The sequence below is a fragment of the Electrophorus electricus genome, chromosome 18, assembly GCF_041902795.1.
Source record: "Electrophorus electricus isolate QZ-2024a chromosome 18, ASM4190279v1, whole genome shotgun sequence".
Classification (NCBI taxonomy): Eukaryota; Metazoa; Chordata; class Actinopteri; order Gymnotiformes; family Gymnotidae; genus Electrophorus; species Electrophorus electricus.
The window spans coordinates 9,762,665-9,784,009 of record NC_137514.1 but is presented as its reverse complement, the minus strand read 5'-3'; the positions used below and the strand labels follow the sequence as shown (position 1 = coordinate 9,784,009).

Sequence of the window (21,345 nt, the reverse complement as noted above, 5' to 3'; positions counted from 1 at the left end):
GGGAGCATTCATTTCCACTCTGAATATAGAGAGTTTTATTGAGAGAGCATAGAGTTCTACTTAGAGTACAGAAAGTTCCACAGAGACTACCAAGTTCCTTTCAGAATATAGAGATTTCTACTGAGAATACAGAAAATTCTACTGAGACTGGACGACGCATATTCCTGTACAAAATGTATAGTTGCACTCTCACAACAACGCTGCAAGTGAAACCTGACAAATTCACATATGCAAGCTCGTGGGCATTTTGGACAGGAAGTGAGGTAAGCCCCAGGCCTTCAAGCTATACTAATGGTCCTGTCTGCCTCTCCTTGCAGATGGTATACAAGCCCTGGCTCTGCGCTCAGTACTTCCAGGGCAGCCAGTCCAACTGTAGCCACAGAGTGTCCTGTGAGCGCTACTGTCTCGAGGTGCAGCAGAAGTGTCCCTTCATATTGCCTGACAACGACGATCTCATACATGGTGGGACTCCCAGTTTTATATGCACAGGTAAGTGCTGCATCACAACAGAAGGAAAGCATGAACAGGTGGTTTTTTTTTTCTGATCTAGAACAGAGTGCTCAATTCACAACAGGCAGTACAGCAGGCTGGCTCTATACCAGTCGCAGTTTATGAATATATCTGCACTCATATACCATGCACTAAAAACTAACTCAGCTATATATTAGACAACGGTCATATTCTGATTACACAGTAATAGTCTCCCTCGTTCTGAGGGAGAAACAGGTTTGGTTTATGGACTAGGCTAAGGTAACTGTTCTCAATCAGCCAAAAATCATTTGAGACCACCAGTTTAATCCATTGGTCTCAAGACTGTTGATCTATGCTTCTTTTAGATAAAACGTGCAAAAATTATGCAGATCTCTAAAACATCTATAAGGAAGGTTACACAATGGAGACCGAAATGTCTACACTTACTCTGTTGACTCTAAAAAAGGGGTTTCACCAGGTATCTCATAGGGACATGATCAAGACATTACATTGGGGTTTTTGTTTGTTTGTTTTTGGTCCTTCTTCAGTTTTTATGTATTTATTTTGTTGTTATTGTTTATTTTTCTTTCTCAAAAGTTGTTATTGTAATGTAGCTGGCCCAAGTGCCGCAGGGTGTGGGGCAGGACACACAGACTTTTTCAACGCTGCAAGACGTTTATTAACATTAAACACATACAGCACAGGTGGCACTCACACATAACACAGTAAACATGACTCTACACTTAACATTAAACGATGAACACGAACACAAACACATTAACACGTGACTACACAAACTAACGTTACGGCTACAGAGTTTAACACACACGTAGCAACAATGACCAACAAGGATGCACACACTGACAGGGGTTTAAATAGACAGACAGACATTCAACATTAAACCCTGTACAGGTGTGTACAATCCCAGGGGGCGTGGTTACAAACACTACAAATGTAAATCACTGGCCAGACCACGTGACTCATGGGAGGAGCCTTCCATGACAGTTATTATTTATTTTTCTTTCTAAAGATCTACATCTAAACTCTGTTTGGACAATATAGTACTATACTATAGCTATTACAATACTGTTTGTTAGCTAGCTAGTTAGCTAGGATGGACAAAGTAATAGCTAGCAAATTAGACAAGCATTTAGTGCAAGGCTACTAGCTACATGTTAGGCCAAGGTTATGGGGGAGAGTGGAGCTGTCATGGTTTCTGTGTTACCTGCATTCAGTAAGATTTCACTGTGGGGGCTGATTGTCTGCATCAAGCACAAATCATGCCTCTTTACATCTCTGAGGTTATTTGACATTAACTGTCCATCGATGAATTATGGCCTCCCCTTACCAAAGGAGATGGCTGATTCCTTATTTCTGTCTTTGTTTGTCCAGCCAGTATTATCCATATTGATAAACTGATACATACTGAGACAAAGACTAGGGTGATGGTTAGGCTTGGGGTAAGGTTATTTATGTTAGCCAGTCACAGACAAGTATACACACACACACAAAAAAAACCTGCATTTGTGATCATCATGACAGTGCCACCTGGGTATCATACAGATGTCCTCTAGTGTGTCCGGTCCCCCTGTGTCTCAGTCTAACAGTGCAGCTATCATACAGAACGCTTGCTCTATGTCTACAACAACAAGTCAACTGAACAAGGATCATTGGAATTCATGAACATATAGGTGAACATAACCACATTGTAAGACTTTGCCATTCATTGCAAAATGTATCAATGAACAAAGATTGAGATATTATCTAGATGTTAATAACTGCTGTGTTCAAAAACTGTTTTGCTCTTTACACTATCATCTGTGTACTGACATAAGGCTACTGTTACATAATTTAACATCGCTGAATAAAAAGATGTGGAGAGTCACATTATTGAAACCATCACCAAGAAATGACCATCACCTTGGTTGAACTTTAGTGAAAAGCACTTTAGTAACCCTTTAGTGAAGAGCACTGTTTATAAGGCTACATAACACTTACATAAGTCCTTCATGACAAGTAACATAAACATAGATCAACATTTATAAATGCTTATTTCAACAAGAGTGAGCTGTAATCAAAGCTGCTTTTGTCAACTTTGATGTCAGGTTAATATAGCAGTGTCAAGCAGTATAGATATTTGGTGACATTAGGATGCATCATGACACTGTGTGTGGTGAAATGACATAGCATGTTATGACAACGCACTATGCGACTCAGTTTTTTGGTATGCCAACATAACATAATGCTAATGATATGCCATATCTTGCCAAGTGGCAGCTGACTGTTGTTACGGATAATAAGCATTTATAAATGTTTATGTATGTTTACCTTATGTAGGTGTCATGTAGCCTTCTGTACAGTGTTACTGAAAAGTAATCACTTCTTTATTTTTTGTCTTTCTCTGGGGGTCACTTCTGTTAATGTATTTACAACTGTTCGCTATCATCCTGGTAATCTGTGACAGTATTTGCCAGCACTTTGCAATTCTTAACTTATGCAAAAACAATGTAGTGATATGTTGGGGCAAAATGCCCTTTTAAAATAGGAGACTCCAATTAACAGTCAAAGCTGCTTGGGTTTAGTGATTTCGATTCTCTTTCATTTCCTTTAATTACTTCCTAGCTAACCATTTGCTAGATTTTCACCCGTCTCCTTTATATTACGTTCTAATCTGCCTAAGTGACACACTAATGAAAGTTCTGTAGAGACAGCTTAATGTGTAACAGTATGTCAGCATAGATTTACATAATGTAGTTCACAATGTGACTTCAGACTGAGTGGCATTAGGGAGAAATTCTGAGTATAAAAGATTTATATATATATATATATATATAAATTTTTTTAGATAGATGCTAAGGAACTGGTCTTGTAAGAGGTACATATACTGAAGCCTCTTTTTCAATGTAATGCCTGTTTTTCACTGTGGGGCCTAACAGTTACTAAGTTATGGCCAGGATGTTCCGGACTGTTCTGGACTCCTGATTCAGGTTACAACTGGGACAGTTACTATTCATACTCAGAACTGTTTGGCTGTACAGCGAAAAATGGGCCTAAGATTTTAGTTTGGCATTCTGTCGGAAGAAGACTTCCATCACTTGGAAAGCTTACTATGAATATACATGTTTCTGACAGCTTTTCAGGTGACATGTGCCATACTGGAAACTTTCCTAGGTGATGTGTGTACTGTTTGAAATCTTTCTCAGGTGATCACGTGTGTTTGTCTTCTTGTGTTTCTTAGGGCTCCCGGAAAAGCCAAACGCTGAAGAGGAGCAGTGCTGTGACGTGCGGTGGGAGCTCAAAACCAACAACCGCTTGCGTGGCACTTTCAGAAGGACTCACCCCTCCTGCCAGCACACATCCATGAGCGCCTCGGGGGCACCGCGGTTGGGCCAGGGTAGACTCAAGCTCTGCCTGCTAGTACTGGTCCTCCTCCACACCGTGGCAACCATGACCGCCAACCAGAACTCCACATGCCTGGCCACCATCTTTCCACTGGAGGACAACGCCCCCAGGGAGGAGTGATTGGACGTTGGCAGGGGCTAGCTCTAGCAAATCAGCATGCTCTGAACCATCTCCCACAGGGCTCGTCAGCGAAAAGAGCCCATCCGCCAGTGAGGAGCGGGCGGTGCCCGGGCCGACCCGGGTCGAACTGGGCGTGTCGGGCGTGACGGTCACTCCCGGTCAATCCCTAGCTGCGCTTTACATGTTCAGTGCTCTATAGACCCCAGGTAGGAGGAGCAGTGGGATACAGGAGAAATGCAAGAGGAGAGGAAGACGAGGAATTCAGTCCGTGCCCTACCAAGACGTCAGCTCTGTCACTGTTCTAAAACGCACGCATTTGGAAACTGACACAGGCACACACACACACACACACACACACACACACACACACACACACATAGACTCTTTCACACCCATATACACACACACTCGCACAAACTCACACAAGCCTGTTTTATTTCTCTTTGCACTAGAAGATGATCTAACTTTTTCTTTCTTCAGCTATCAAAGATGGTTTTCTCTGCACTTCACTTGCTTCAGTTCAAAATGGAAAATGACATGGTTAAAAAAAGGAAAACAATACAGCAAAGTTCTATGTATCCATGTCTCAGTTAAACTCTACTGTTTTGTGCACCATTCTTATCTATATTTTTTTTGAAGAGCTCGCATGAATAATTCTCTGCTTGCTGATACTGTAGCTGCAAAGATGTGAACGATTGGCTGGCTGTGGGCCCAATTACCCGCAGCACTTCTTACCTCCTCTCTTGCTTTCTCAAGACACATTCTGTCCTTGCCTTCTGGCCTAAAAATTCTCCTTGTTGTAGACAGGGCTATATGTCAACAGAGCCTCAAAAACAGTCCAGTAGTCTGTGCTGCTGGCAAAACATAGTAAATCACAGTCATCCTCAAACAACAACAAAAAAAAATCATCCCGCCTCTGATGCCGTTTGTCATTTCCATGGTCCTAGCATTCGGCTTCCCTCTAGTCTCAGATCTGCAGTGCTGCTTTGCGGACCTCATCATAACCGCGTTGTCCTCCCATAACTTCAAGACTGATAGGTGAGCGCATTGTGTTTGTGTACACTGGCGACATCTGCTGGCCAAACAGAGAGTTTTTATTTGGTAGTGTATTTCAGTATGTAGTGCGCTTCTGTACTTCTAAATAAAGAAGGAAGACAAACGGACCGGTGATTTTTAAAAATTAATTATTTTTTTAAATAATGAACTTATTTAATGGTGACTGAAAGTCAATAATCTACGTGTTGAGAAATAGTGCCGAGGTTTTGGTCTAAAAACCTCACTTTGAAGATTAGAACCACCTAACTGCACGAGTAAGTGTATTGCTGATTTAGTTTTGCTTTTGCAGAGGTTCTGCTCAAACAGCTGCTTTACAGACATTTTAATTTCCTCTGTAGAATGGCAAACCATTATGTTCTCCCTGACTTTCCATGACCATATATGTGAGTTAAATATCAGCATCCCCAGGCTGCAATAACGTGATTAGGGTGCCTGGAATATTCAAACATAAAATCACATAAAACACAATATCTCATGCATTGTCAAAGCAGTAATAGTACTTTTTGGAATCTGGTTATGTCACCTAGTTCTAAAATCTGGTTATGTCACCTAGTTCTAAAATCTGGTTATGTCACCTAGTTCTAAAATCCATATTCATATTTGGGTGACACGAAGACAAACCATTTGAACTGACACCCTGTTTTGACAACTTCCCTAATCGTTGACACCTCCATGCCCAATATTATAGTTTACAGTGATGACGATCAGATGACGAAATAGAACAAGTTACATTGTAATCATTCGTAACTAAGCTGTAATTTTGCCAATGTCTTGTGCCCCCTGCCATCCCGATTCCTCATGTAAAGGGCTTAGCAGATAGTGCGGAGTGAAGGAGTTCTCAAGGGCTCATTCTATATTTCTCCTTCTGTGTGTAGGACTGTTGTCTGGTGTCCGACTGTACGGGCCACGAGCTGCTGATGTACTGTTTCGTAATCCGTTTTGCCTAGTGTTTCATCATGGGCCATTAAGTTTAAGAAGCTTATTTTTAGGCTTAACGTTAGTCGTACCTCTTAACGCCTTTGTAACCCTGTTTGCTAAAGAACACTGCATCCATGTTTATCTCGCATCTGTACATCTTACTAAGTATGCTACTACGAGCGGGATGTTCTTCGATCGTTTCTCTGTCTCACCCTCAATTTGGAAGCCCTAATGTCTGAAGAGCATCCATTGTCCATTTGTCTGGTCTTATCTCTTCAAAATGACCATATATAATCTGAGAAACGACAGCAGCTACAGATGTAATAGAGGTCGGTCTCGTAATGTATTGTAGCTTTGTGATGATGGCTTTATTAAGTAATCATAAGGATCTGCTTTATCCCGTGGTCTTGTCGTATGTTATCTTCATTAAATGCTCAGTTTGCTATTTAAAGCAGCTGGCCAAGGTTTTACAATATGAAGGTGACAATCATTCTTTATTTCATTCTTTGACCATACTTGGCTATCTTAAAATCTATTTCATTCTTACTTAAATAAGAGGCCAGGTCTTTAACCGAATATGGCAAATATCAGCATTATAGATACAACAGTCCTACAGTTACTATATGGGAGTCATCCTTTAATAGATTATATAAATAAAATATCTAAACAATATCTAAAGAATCTAAACAATATTATAGGTATTATATCCATGTTGTCCAACATACATACATACATATATATAAACATTAAATTTCTCTTTTTAAATAAAAATATTTTAGGAGGGCTGTTCATAAATCATCTAAATCATGTTGCTCAGATCACACTATAAGATTATACTTCCCCAGTCCTTGGGCATGTTTGGCCGGGGCACATTTTGGGCCTAGTACATTTCCCAGCACAGCCAATGTTGATTACTTGGATCGGGTGTGCGAATAAGAACAGACACAAAGAGTGGACTGGCCAGAGCTCCAGCCCTGGGGAACACTGCTTACAGACATTATTAACCATTAACAAACCTGAATATCATACCGAGATAGCCTATATTGAAATGTATCACATATAGCCTACAGTCCAAAATGTATGGGTTTTTTTTCCTAGCTGAGATGCAGGAAGTGCAGGAGAATGTAATGTTCTGCAGCAAATATTGCAATTGGTTTCTTTGTTCTGTCAGCCATTCTGATTTCCCAAGCAGGGAAGCAGCGGGGAGGTGTTTGGTCGCCAGCATCAGCTTACCTTGTAAAAATCTTTTTTTTCCTCTGTTGCCTGAATTCTCCCAAGTTGGCCACATTACCTCATCTGCGCAACATCTAGAGCACCCTGGCAGAGATCCCACAGTTCCTTTCTCAACTTAACATCCATTTGAACCTCTGATCTCCCAAACTCCTGTTGATCTATGCAGATGTGCCTCTGTCATAATATTGTAGATCTGTGGTAATCACACTCTCACCCTTTTTTCTTTGAAATTTGTGTGTGTCCATCTATACCCTGTGACCCCCTGACCCCTTAATTTTTACTCTGTTACCCCTTTTTTTTGTCACATGTAAGATGTTGCATTTTGTTAAACATATGTCAAAAAGATGTGCGTGCTGCTTAAATGAATGTTCTCCTCTTCTGGGACGGGCAAAATTGCGGTTCTGCAGAGTTAAAAATCCTGACAAAAAACTGACAGACATATATAGATATTACAATTATTATTACAGTATCATATTGTCATACAATAGATGCTTTAGTTCGCTGATTCTCTTTTGATTTTTTTTACACAAAGACTTTGATTAAATATTTATAAATCGGTCTCACAGGTCATGACCTTTTTTGAACGTAAGATGAAAATACAGCTACATTTATGAAAGTTCTGTTCTAAGGAAAATAAATAGAGATATGTTAACTATTATGGGACGTTGTCTGACTTCTTTGACTGTAAAAATCTATATCATCCTACAAATAACTACAGGCCAGTAGGCAATCCAGACACACAGAACCTTGGAGTGATTTGAGTATTAGTTACTCTTTTACTTTGTATAAACCCATAAAGACTTTATAGTCTTCATTATAGGTACTCCTGCAATTCACCAAACAGGGACAGAAATGGCAACCTGCATAAACATTGTTTTGCTCTGTCTAGTAGGAGATTTTAAGTGGCTTGGTTAGAGGTAAGGAATAGGTTCAAACATACATCAGCAGAACAACTTTAGTAATTTCAATCAATAAGCAAATGAGAATCACTGCTGCCCCCTGCTGTTTAACTGAAATAGTGCATCATCTAGTAAGCAAAACATACAATATTTATTGTCAGGGTTCCTCAGTTTCAGCTGTACAAATTAAATCATAACAAATTAAATCATAGTTAACTTGTTTAATGTAATGACTAAAAACTTTGTTAACCCATATTTAGGCACACACAAAAGTGTATCATTTGTGTCAATAGGGTGAAGAAACGAGAGGACTTGAACAGTTAACTTTTCAATGGAGAATTAAGAATTTTTAACCTACTATGTAAATATAAACAATATAGTCTAAAGCAATTAACATTAATATTCAGTAGACAATAGTCAAGAGTTTTTGAAGAAACAGTGAGAATGCATATGATGGATTTGGATATATTGGCTACATAATGATCATAATTAGCTGGACAGTAGGAGCTAATAGCAGCTGAACATTTTCATCAAATTCATAAAAATCAAACAAACAAACAAACCATATAAAATGAATTGTATAAAAAGGCAATTTCCAGCGAATACCTGGAAAGTTAGATTTGGTACACCAGGAAATCTGACAGCCAGTTGGTCCATGAGCCGTAATCCAGAACTTAATCTAACAGGTAAAGTGGGCATCATAAGATGCTATGGCAATGGAACATGGTAAATGATGTACTGTTGATCCATTCACATAAATCTTCTGCTTCATGAGACAAGTACCTGCTCTCAGTATTCCCTTAAAAGGAGATAATGAAAATTTGACCTTTTGTGAATGGGGTTGAAATAACTGATTGTGTGCTCTTTTGAGATATAATTAACACATTTTGAAGTTGAAAAAATGGGGGCTCTAGATTAGGTGTTCCCAACCCTCCTCCTGGATAACTGCCACCCAGCCGAGTTTATTTTCACCCCTAATCTAACACATGTTGTGTAGCTCCAATTATTCAGATGTTCTGGAAGACTTTGATTAGCTGGATCAGGTGTGTCTGATTACAAGCGGAACTAAACTCTGCAGGGTGACAGATCTCTTGGAGCAAGGCTGTGCACCTTTTCTGTCTGTTGAGGTATAAACATGTTGCACTTAAACCTTTTGACCACCAGGTGTCAGCGCTGGCCTATTATGCAGAAACCCTGAACTGCAAAAATCTCCCACACTAAAACTTAAAAGCCCCTTTCAGTTGGTCAGTAGCGACCACACCAAAGTAAGATTTTTTTTTTCTTCAAACTTAAAAATTGCCCATGTCAAACTAAACATCGATACTGTGACATATTACACCTAGCAGCATAAGCCACAATATCCATGTACTTCCTTGACAGAACCCACGTTCCAGATAGCAGTTCAATGCTGGTAATGCTAACCTCATCCTTCCAATCAAGAGGAGCATGGCTTGTGGTCTAGCCCCAGACTGACAGCAGGTAGGGCTAACCCAGTAGACTATCTTTCTGTGATGGGTTGCCACGTCAGGGTGGCTTCTTGTTATGTGTCTAATGAACACAGGCAGCCCTACCCACCTGCTCCGTCACTCAGCCTCTCATGAGTGGGCCTGCTGACAAATACCTGATTCATACCTGTCTCGATCTGCTCCAATGTGCCTGCCCCAGACCTCTGCTGCTCCTCTCTTCTCATAAGGCCTGGGCTCCACAGCTTGATATTCAGGATGTCTCACAGCCAAACGCTTACAGCTCTGCAGCTTTCCACAGTGCTGACAGGAGTGGAAACCTTCGCAAAGCAAGCCCCATGGATTGATTAGGTAGTGAAGTCACTCCTGTTTGCAGCTGCACTCTGCGGGGCAGACACGATCTGAAGCATCTCAAGTGTAGCTCCAGCTGAATGTGAGATGGTGAAGAAGGTCCCAAGAGAGTTATGCATCTTATTTGTTTGAGATGCTTTTATGTTATGGCTTGCATTTACTTATGTGACATTACTAATCCTGTTATGCAGTACTAAGGGAAAGTTAGGTAATGGATGAACCAATCCAAATTGAGACCATATAAAAAGCACAGGAGATAGTCTATATAAAACATTCCATATAAAACAGACTCAATTTTCAGTTCACAGAATTTCATGGTGAAATAATCAGTGTCTGGGTACTGAGTGAATGAATATTTGATGTTTTAATCCGCTGCCTGGCCAAAAAAAAGGTCACACAATCTAATATTACAGCATGCATTCGCTGTGGCATCGCTTCCACAAGCTTCTGCAATGTCACAACTTTTTTTTCTGTCCAGAGTTGCATTAATTTTTCCCCAAGAGCTTGTATTGATGGGAGATTTGGACCACTGCGCAAAGTCTTCTCCAGCACATCCAAAAGATTCTCAATGGGGTTCATGTCTGGACTCTGTGTTGACCAATCCATGTGTTAAAATGATGTCTCATGCTCCCTGAACCACTCTTTCACAATTTGAGCCAGATGGATCCTGGCATTGTCACCTTGGAATATGCCCGTGCCATCACGGAAGAAAAAAATCCATTGATGGAATAATCTGGTCATTCATTATATTCAGGTAGTCAGCTGACCTCATTCTTTGGGCACATAACGTTGCTGAACCTAGACCTGACCAACTGCAGCAACCCCAGATCATAGCACTGCCCCCACAGGCTTGTATGGTAGGCACTAGGGATGATGGGTGCATCAATTCAGCTGCCTCTCTTCTTACCCTGATGCGCCCATCACTCTGGAACAGGGTAAATCTGGACTCATCAGACCACATGACCTTCTTCCATTGCTCTAGAGTCCAATCTTTATGCTCCCTAGCAAACTGAAGTCATTTTTGCCAGTTTGCCTCACTGACAAGTGGTTTTCTTAAGGCTACACAGCTCTTTAGTCCCAATCCCTTGAGTTCCCTTCGCATTGTGCGTGTGGAAATGCTCTTACTTTCACTATTAAACATATCCCTGAGTTCTACTGTTGTTTTTCTATGATTTGATTTCACCACAGATTTAAGTGATCTCTGATTACAATCATTCAAGATTTTTTCCTGACCACATCCCTTCCTCGAAGATGATGTTTCCCCACTGTCCTTCCACTTTTTAATAATGCGCTGGAGGGTTCTTAACCTGATTTTAGTAGTTTCAGCAATCTCCTTAGATGTTTTCTCTGCTTGATGCATGCCAATAATTTCTGAAACAGATTCACATCTTTTCCATGACCACAGGATGTGTCTTTTGACATGGTTGTTTAACAAATGAGAAGCTACTCACTGCATTATTTAGGGTTAAACAACTTGTTGCCAGCTGAAACATAATCACCCATGCAGTAGTTATCCAATGGGAGGCTCTTACCTATTTGTTTAGTTAAATCCAGGTGGTTACCTTTTTTGGCCAGGCAGTGTATGAAGCCTTTGGAAAGTGGCATATACGTGATAGTGGTGTGTAATTTCAGACTTCACCAGTGGGTGTCACTCTATTGCTTTGATGCTATTCAAAGGGTTGCGAGAGCACGAGTGCGTGTGTGTGCGCATGCTCACAAAGGTACATTAGTCAGGCCTTCCATTTGTTCAGGTTTTATGTGTTTTTTGGTGAATATATTACATTGGCTACTTAATTTAATACTAAATTAGCCCTTGTTATGCTCCCTTTAACCTAGCTCGTTATTTCTCCATGAAAAGCAACCGTCGAAAGGTTATAAACCCGTGCATTTAGCATGCATTGCCAAGTACGCTGTGCAGGTGTTTGAATGCCACAGAAGGGCAGGTTCGGCAGGGTGTCTGCAGTGAAAAACGCAGAACAAACCTGAGACTACAGAGAGAAGTGGGTCCACGAAGCCATCAGATTAACGCAGATAGCGTCAGACGTCACAGTTCCACCACCCGGTATTTTGCTAACCAAGGCCTCAGAACAAACATGCTCACACTGGCATCAGTCTCAGCCTTTTGTCTCAGTCAGCATCACACAGCAGTTTGGTGTGTTTGTTTATTCAGAGATATTAATCAAGAGATGCAGAGGGATTTTATATAGAAATAGCCATTATTCTTGTGGGGCTCATTGTGTTTTATATATATATATATATAATTAGCAAGCAGCAGAACGTAAGTTATTCTAGACTTTATAAAAGACAACTCTAGACAATTCTAGACAACAAAGCTCATTAAATGAAGTCTACAGAGCAACAGTAATCCTGAAAGTTCCAAGAATATACAGCATATTTCTGATAAAATTAAAAGCTGGGTTATGAAAGAGGGACTAGAATGTTTTGATTGTCAACTCAAAATACAGTTTGATGTAGGACTACTACTGTCGGACATAGGACTACCCATAACTGGCATGGCTGGTGGTCACCTTTAAAGTGAGCCAAATTTCCAACTTTTTTCTTTGATTGCTGCAAATAAAACATTTCTCTTTCTCTACTCATTCTGGAGCCACTGGAGGACATGTAACAAAAGGACTCAAAAGATTATTCATCTGTCAACTGCGCTGAATGAGGAACAATGCAGCAACCAGCCCGGCTGTTTAACATTAGAACAGAAGGCTAAATTGGGCTGAGCTGGAGCTTTTTTGAAACGATGTTGCAGAGAAAACTTGGCAGCAGCTCGCTGCTCTGAGGTGGGCGCTGACGGCATGAAGGCCTTCCAAGCAAGAGCTGCGGGTTGAATTATTCACACCATACCAGCTACAGCCTGCTTAAAGGGGTGCTCACACTTGAGAACTTGTAGGCTGTAGGCATCGCATACCATAGCTGCTCCAGACCTAAACTGCTCAGCACTGAAGATCAAAACACATTTGCCAGGAGTCTTGAATTTTTTTCAGGATGTGGTGTTAGGTTCTGGAAAGGTAATATGCACTACAGTCAACTGGCACTTCCCTGCTAACAGTTCCCTTCAGCACACCATCAGTGTCAGAATATGAGCAGGACTCGAGAACCTTTTTATTGGGCTTTGGTTAATGCTAGTAAGAGAGTCGTATTCCCACTGTGGCTCCATGGTAACGATGTGCTGTCTTGCAGCTAGAGTGCTAACTTTAGGATAAGAACATCCTTGAAGTGAGAGTGAAGTAGGCGACATAAACAAAGCCAGGCTGGAAATCTTCGCTATGGAGTTCACTTAAACTGTTTTCTCATCATTGTGAGAGAGAGAGAGAGGTTTTGGTGCTTTGGACAATTCACTAAGTACCATGATTTTGTCATGATAATAGAAATTCAATTTCTTTACAACACCCTTAGCTTTGCTTCATAATATTTACTTTAGACTTGACCATTTTATAAACAAAATCTCTTAACTACTTCTCAATTGCCTTGTTATGTTGTATGGGGAACCTTGGGTTTGCTTAATACCACAAAGATCTCAATATTTCAGTTTCTAAACATTTAGTACAGTTTTCACAGTGTTTGAGCAGTATAATGAATTATCTTGAACATTCTAGTGAAAGCAGATGTGCCGTTTTTGAAACCTCTCCACTAATTGATCTCTTAGAGCCGGAAGCATAGAGATGTGGAGGAGTCTGGGAATGCCTTAATATTGTGAGATTCTACTGGAACACACTTACTGCCATCATTCCCACAAGCAAATATTAATGCCATGCCATTATGTAAGTGCATGCCTTCAGTTAATCAAATATGACTGGAAGAGTGAATGTGAAATTACAGAAGAATAACACAACACAGCAAAATTCCCAGTGCTGATTTAACGTATAGAGAGCTGATTTGTGTGCAAACAGGCTTAAATGAAAAGTGTTACATTTGTACGTATTTAAGTCCTGGACCCCAAGCAAACTACTGTTCTGATCACCCCACCTACACTATATACATACACTACATCATCAAACATGTATATATACACCATCTACATCACTGTAAAGTAGCAGTAGATTTGGACCTCTCTGGTGGATAATATGTAATTGCAAGCAATTTGTGGAAGTTAGTTCTGTTTTTTGTTAGTCAGCTAAGCTGCACACTCCTCCCCCACACAGATCCACACTGACTAAATGAAATAAGATGGTACATACATGAAGAAATTGAAAGTTTAAGGGTTTGTTCAATTTTTATTATACAGACAGTGCAAAAGCTGTTGTGCCTCTTCAAACAGTTTTGACCACTGGAAGCCTTACTGCTTCCTTTTCCTGGGGCATGAAGAGTTTGTGTCCTGTCCAGCACCTGAGCCTCTATGGTAAATTTAGCACAATATCTGATTTCTTTTATGTGTGATAGAACACAACATTTTTGCAACATGAACATACTAATGACACAGCCACATCAAAAATAAAAAAATTAAAAATGCAAAAAATGGTATAAAAAGATTTTATACACCGATACGGAGAATGCAATCAATGCTTTGAATGAAATGTCTTCCAAAAATGTATTTATCTGCTGACATTATTAATTAAGTGAAATTAAAAACTTCTTTGTGGACATGTAATATCATTGTGATCGTTATAGTTCCTGAGTACTTTCACATATGTTGTGTCCTCTTGAAGAGGGGCAGAGGCTATTGCTGCCAGCAACCTAGAGCAACCACCAGACTGGAGATTTATAATGAAATATCAAACCAAGTTGCTGAAGCAGACATTGGTTCAAATAGGGATTCTGTTCCAAGCAGTGTAAATACCATGAATATTCATGAAGTATGTCTTGAATATTCATGTGGTGTGTCCAGCTCATTTCCTATTACTTCCTAAGTACTGATTTGGAGACATCAACTTCATCAACAGTGCTAGCACAACAGGCAGCTAGTTATGCAACCACAAACCAAGCAAAGCGGCTTATTGAGAAATGGAACAACTACAAATGGGCACAGTCATCTTGCTGCAGCTGCCTTAGTCCTGAGCCCAGAACAAGGGCAGAACTGCATGATGGGAAACCCTCTACATATCAGCTGAGTGAACCTAGCCATACAGGCAGTTACAAGGCTATAATGGTGATGTTGGTGACTTTAAGAGCCTTTAAGAAAATTGACTAGGTCCGGGTACTGACTGCTAGTGTGACCATGCAGTTAATCCTACTGAAATCATAATTAAATTCAGGTACTCATGGTAATTGTGGTATGTAGAGCCCCTAGTAAAGGGCCCAGTAAACTAATTAGCCATCATTAAAACAGCTCCACATGACCAACCAGCCTAAAAGCAAAACTGTTTGAAGAATGTAAATGAAAACAATAGGCACTTCAACAGGGTATGAAATAACACTTGAGGTTGGCAGTAAAAAAAGGTGTGTTTACATTATTTTTATTCAAGACCTGTATTTGGGATTATATTTCATGTTGAGGCCAGTTTAACCACTCAATTTAGGCTTTTCATTCCACTTGGATCAAGTGGAAATTGCACAGTATTCACACAGAATTCATTCTATTTATTCAACCACTACAATGTAAATGTGAATGTCTAAAGATCTAAGGACTGGAATAAAAACAGTTCTGAAGTCAGTAGTCCTCACTCATTGAAGCATCCTCCAGAGAAGTATGCACTAGAACTTGTGAACCACAGTTAGGAAATACACTGCAATATACAAGAATTTCAACTCCAAGCCATAACATGAAGAAAGTTTTGACAATAGCCACCATATGCAGACAGACACATACCATCCCCTGCGGCAGATATAATATCGGAAACACAGTTGTCCCAGTTCAACCTGTTCTTTGACAGTTCTTCACCCTGACTAGTGGCTTAAAATAACATCCAAAGCAGGGGGTAGAACACAGAGCTGGGTTTAACCTATCAAAGAAAACAAAAACACTAATTCCAGCATTCAGCATCGCTTTTCAGCAGATTATTGATTTTGTAGTAAACGTACATGACGGTAATTATGGCATTCACTAAGGGTAAACTCATCAACAAGTCATGAGTCATTATGCAGGAACAAATGAATAAGACATATAATAACTGCAAGGTCAAAATACTCAGCATTACATAATGCATGTACCTATGTATATAAATGAAGGTAACGTAGACATTTTTCAGTCTTTAAATATATCATGAATTAGTATGTTAAATAAGCTGTTTTCACAAGGTCCCCTTGGAACATTCTGCCCTTTTTTCCCAGTCACCTGTAGATCGATCCTGTCATCTTGACATTGCTTTGACATACCATCATCTTCTTGACAGTATTGTTTTCTCATCAGTGTTAGAAAATATTCTTCACACAATTGAAATGTTTGAAGCTGTTGCTGAATACACACCATACACATGCCTCACAAACATTCCATATTGAAGTGGTAATTCCTTTCACATTGCTTGGCAAGCACAGTCATGTAACAGTCATGTAGTGCTTGGCAGGAGAATTGAATGCCCTTAATAAATATGTTTTTAATCTTAGCAAGTCCACTCTATGTCTGCAAGGTGTTCCTTAAGCAGTTTCTCAGTTCTGTTTCCTCTCAAGTGTCACATTGTGGATTTGAACATCAGCCATGCCATCTCAATGTGCATTAATAGAATCAAATCACCAACAGGGGTGATTTACAGTAAAGTGAGTGTAACCCATGTTGGAAAGAGCCCACTATAACCTCTATATTCATCATTAATGACAGTGATGCTATAGGGCAAACATGCTTTACCACTAATGGTATTAAATAATGGTGGGATTTCGTTTTAACAAGTTGTAGATTTGAGTAACACATTGCCTATGTGTTATCCCAAGTATGCCAAACAATTTTTTTTCTGATTGTAGGTGTAGGCTGCACTTCCATGGCCATACTCAGTTTTTTTCAGTTTTTTCTAAAATTCACTTTACGAAAATAGTATATTTTAGAGTATAAGGAGTATTTTGCAGCAACTCCAATATAGTTCAGCTTTATTGTTTGCTGATTCTATTAAGTAGGTGTAACGGTCACAGGGCAAGGAGCAGGTTTTACAGACTCCCCCGACAGTGATAGACGTACAGAAATAACTTGGAATATTTTGAATTTAAAAACGAACACTAACACAACCTATGACAAACATAATGACTGACAAAGACCCACACACCAACAACGGTTTAAATACACACAGACATTACAACTCTAAACTGCGCTGACAATAGGGGTGTGGTTACAAGCGACTAACATTGAACTACCACTGCACGTGGTGGGCCGAACCACATGACCAGTGGGAAGGGGAGCATTCCATGACAGTAGGCTGCACGTTGTTCAGTTCATATCAACATACTGACTGTACAATTCACATTTAGTAGAACTGAGTTAATTCGATTTTCTTCTAAACCACCTGATTCAGTTCATGGTGGTGGGTGAAGGCAGAGCCTATCATGGTACCTCAGGGCACAAGGCAGGGTCCAACCATAAACATAGCAGGCATGCACATACAGCTAATTTCAAAAACAGCCTTTTGTGTTCTATTTATTCTTAATTAACATTCCAGGACATTTCAGTCATTTTGTTGTAGTTAATTTTAATCACCCTAGGTAAATTGGTGTAGAATGCCATTATGCTTGATGTGCAAATATTACAAAAAATACTTACCTGTCCTTTTTGGCAAAAGTGGTTTTCATCAGTGACCAAAAATCCTTTTTCTTCACCAATTTTAGATCCTATGTTTCTTGTTTGTCAGTTCATTGCATGCTCACATTTCTTATTTTTGAAGCCATAGCTAAAGGGGCTTTTGAGTTTACAGTCTCATCCTTCATGTCTACCTGTCTCAAATGTAAGCCTTGAGAGAACCTGAAATAATAAAGAGATCACACTGCATATGCTAAAATGATTTTGATTACTACACATGGAGTAAGGAGGCTCACAGGTAAAAAGGTACTTTGAATTTTCTTTTGTTCAAATATAGTTGTGAATAATGTATCACATATACACAATTCTTTTTTAAATATGCAAACCTTTCTGAACATGCAGACTTCATAATATACTGCATGAACACACTGAATACAGTAAATTATATATTTGCACTTGGTAATTTGCAACATATTTCAGTTTGAAAGTTGGTGAATGTGCTCTTATAGCTGTAAAAAAAAAACCCCAACTTAATCCAGCAAGGTAAGATGGATTGTGAGTTCTCAAAAAACAAGAGATCCTGATCTGACTGTCTCTGTGACATCTTTCCTTTGTGGCTCATATTTACTTAACCTTGAAAAACAAGAGCGAGATGTGGCAGGATAATGACACAGTAGAAACATCACTCCTTATGTCAGCTGAAAGTACCCAGACATGCCAACTGATTTAAGTCAACTGAAACTCAGTTGTGATATGCAGTGAAATATTGGCACTCAGTTATAGATATATGTTACAAAACTGGCTAAAATCCTGTTAGTAGCATTGCCAAAGATTATGAAAAGCAAAGGGAAGCCTACCACACGAAAGCCATCTGTTTCTTTTTGTTTTGATCTGCATTTTATTTGTCTTCTCAGCAGCTCTTTTTTCCGGAGCCATTTAATTAACTTAATTAAATCATCTTTTTAGTGGGCTTCCCCTCTACCAAAGACAAAAGCTTTCTTTCAAGATTTATATTCTGTCTGCAACACATGGCTCCTATCACTTCCAATATGTGCATGTCTGTGGACTGCATTTCATTGTGTATCTAGCTAGCAAATGATACAGGTACACCATGTGTAGGTAGTAAGCAGGCACATAGAGTAGTACACTCTCCCAAAAAGGGAAGCATGAACATCTTCAAGTGAGTTTTGTAGTGTTCAAAATACTTTATTTACAGGTGACCCAGAGTGGAGTTTGAAAATTCCTATAAAGTGAGTAAAAAAAAAAGAAAGAAAAGGCAACTAAAAACATTTATTGCTAGGGCTCACTACAGCTAAGATCTACGTTAAGACAACAGTCTTCAGGCTAGCCTATTCAGACTAGCATAATCTGCAAGACTGAAATGGTTAATTAGCACCATGATCTACTACATAGCAAAGCTTCATGTCTTTAAGTGACTGACTCATCCCCTCCCTCACTCTGCTACCCCTGTATATACACCTTAGTTCCTCCCTTAATTGGTAGGAGCTACCATCTAGAGAACAGATTACAGAGATGGCAATGAACAATCCATCAGATGAGAGTTACATTATTGTCATCCAGTTTTATGGGCATTTAATTGTCCATTAACAGTATGCATACTTGTATCAGAAATCTATCTCTTTCTCTTTGTCTGTGCAGGTTGGCTGCCCCAGGATTCCTCTCTTATGGGTACACCGCAGATTGACACAGGTCTCAAAAACAGGATCCTTCCAGGACCACACCTTTCCTCCAGGATCTCTCCTTCTGGTAAATAAATTGACCCAATTAATGTCTGTAATTGGTGAGATTTGGTGATGGGGGAGCTCTACATCACTGCACCATGAGACAAAAATAAATACAAAATGCAAGTTGTAAGATTTATGGAGAATCTTTGGAACAACTGTAAAGAAATAAAAGATCCACTGGAGATACATTTGCATTTCGAAGGAACGGAAATGCTTAACTGGCTTTAACCAGATAGCAGAATACACATAAACTAAAATACTAAAGAAGACTTTAACAGTGCTTCAGAATGGACCACTGCACTGAAAATGAGGGGAAGGCACTAAAGACATATGCACGCAGCGATAACTGGAGCTGTAGCTAGAGTACACTAGAAATGTGAAATATTTGTAGTTCTCTCTGTAGTTTGTAGCTAACAAACTACTATTTTCTATTTAGCAGTTTTCTCAGTATCTTATCAACTATTAAATAACAAGATTATTGAAAACAAAGTATTGTTAAATTATACTCTTGTATATTATGAAAGGAATCATGTCTGTTCTTTTTTATTCACACTTGTCAGTTCCTACACAGCCCATTAAAAAAACCTCAGTGTGACACTGAATCTGAGGTACCTGCAGAGACAAAGATAGAAGAGCAAAGTATATACAAAGTATATATAACTTAGCTGAACTAAGTTAGCAAACACAATTCTTTCACAAAACCACACAAACAATCATGCCCCTCCTCTGACAGGTTCTCTTGTCAGAGGCAAGGGCACAGGTTTCACTTGCATGATTTTAGCCCTGCTGCTCTACTTTTATTCTTGATGGCTGTTTTAGAGTTAGGTCAGATGTAGTCTCAGCCTCAGACACTGCCCACCTACAAATTGACCATGGATGTTATTTTTGTTTTTTTCAAGCCATCTTGTATCTAACAGTGTTTTGTTTTAAACTACAGTTTGTCTTTTGCACAGATGCATCAACCTTGAAAGCAGCTTTACAAAAGGCCAGAGAAATAATTGAATGACAGAAAAAGAAATTGGGAGTTTAAAGGAGAAAGTAAAATCTTCCTTGATGAAGACAGATATTTCCTCCAGGAGAGAATCAGAATTGGTGAAAGGGATTAGTTCTCTAAGCACAATTTCTTAAGACAGCTGGATAACTTAAGACAGAACTTGAGCATTGTCCAAGAGGACGTCTCCTTACTGAACGATCTTGTGATTTTTGGTTATCAGGCTAACCAGGAAATCTTCCTTTGAGGAACACCCCCCTGTTATTTTGTGATTATTTTATGTCCTGTTTTGAGGTATTCAAATAAGAACTTAATTATGGTTATTTCCAACTATTAAAATCTTCAAGGCTACATTAATCACAAATTACAGGGACCTTGGAATATAAACAAACAAATTAAACATGCATTTATCTAACTTATTAAGTTAGATGCAAAATTATTTTATTTGACTTTGTTTTTTAAGGCACTTTGGGTTTCTTTAAGGAACTATATTAGCTGTGTTCAGGTCTTCAGCACATGAGAGAGACAAGATTGTCATGGGCAAAGAATAGAGGAAGAGAAAAAAAAAAAGAGGAAGCAAGCATGAGATTCAAACCAAGGAGTTTAATGAAACAAAAGAAACTACTATTGTGCACAAACAAAAATGAAACAGGCATATGTGTGTAGATACAGGTGGTGGAGGTGGAGCAGGGACTCTTCATCCCTGTCACATTCCTTAGCTGTAAAGAAAAAAGAACCAAGCTAAAAAGATGAATGGACCCAAGAAAGGTTATGCTATAAACACTGAACAAGCATTTTTTGACTTTCAAACTGTCAGAAAGAAGGTACTGTAAAGGCACTAATAATCTCAATATTAGCTAGCTAGCTAATGTTTGCCAAGTTAATGTTAAATCAACCAAAAATTAGTTAAACCATTTTATAAGCGGCTGTTAGATATGCAGCCTAGAATATCAGCTGAATGGTAATTTTTGACATTTAGCAAAAGTCAAAGTAGCAAATTAGGAAAAACTTGACAAGCCATCCACTGGTACATGCATTACTTTGGTACAAGCATTACTTTATGCTGGGTAATTTAACCTAATTAACCTAA

The 21,345-nt window shown here is 39.3% G+C and overlaps 1 protein-coding gene across 1 annotated transcript in view; it reads left to right on the top strand.

Moving 5' to 3' along the window:
* The window catches only part of nalf1a (NALCN channel auxiliary factor 1a), a 38,133-nt gene extending 30,275 nt beyond the window's left edge, over positions 1-7,858 (top strand). The window contains exons 2-3 of the mRNA XM_027011762.3: positions 318-489; positions 3,710-7,858. Of these exons, the coding sequence (XP_026867563.1) occupies positions 318-489; positions 3,710-3,993 (456 nt within the window). The 3' untranslated portion in view covers positions 3,994-7,858. The remainder of the gene's footprint in view (positions 1-317; positions 490-3,709) is intronic.
* Positions 7,859-21,345: the final 13,487 nt, after the last annotated feature.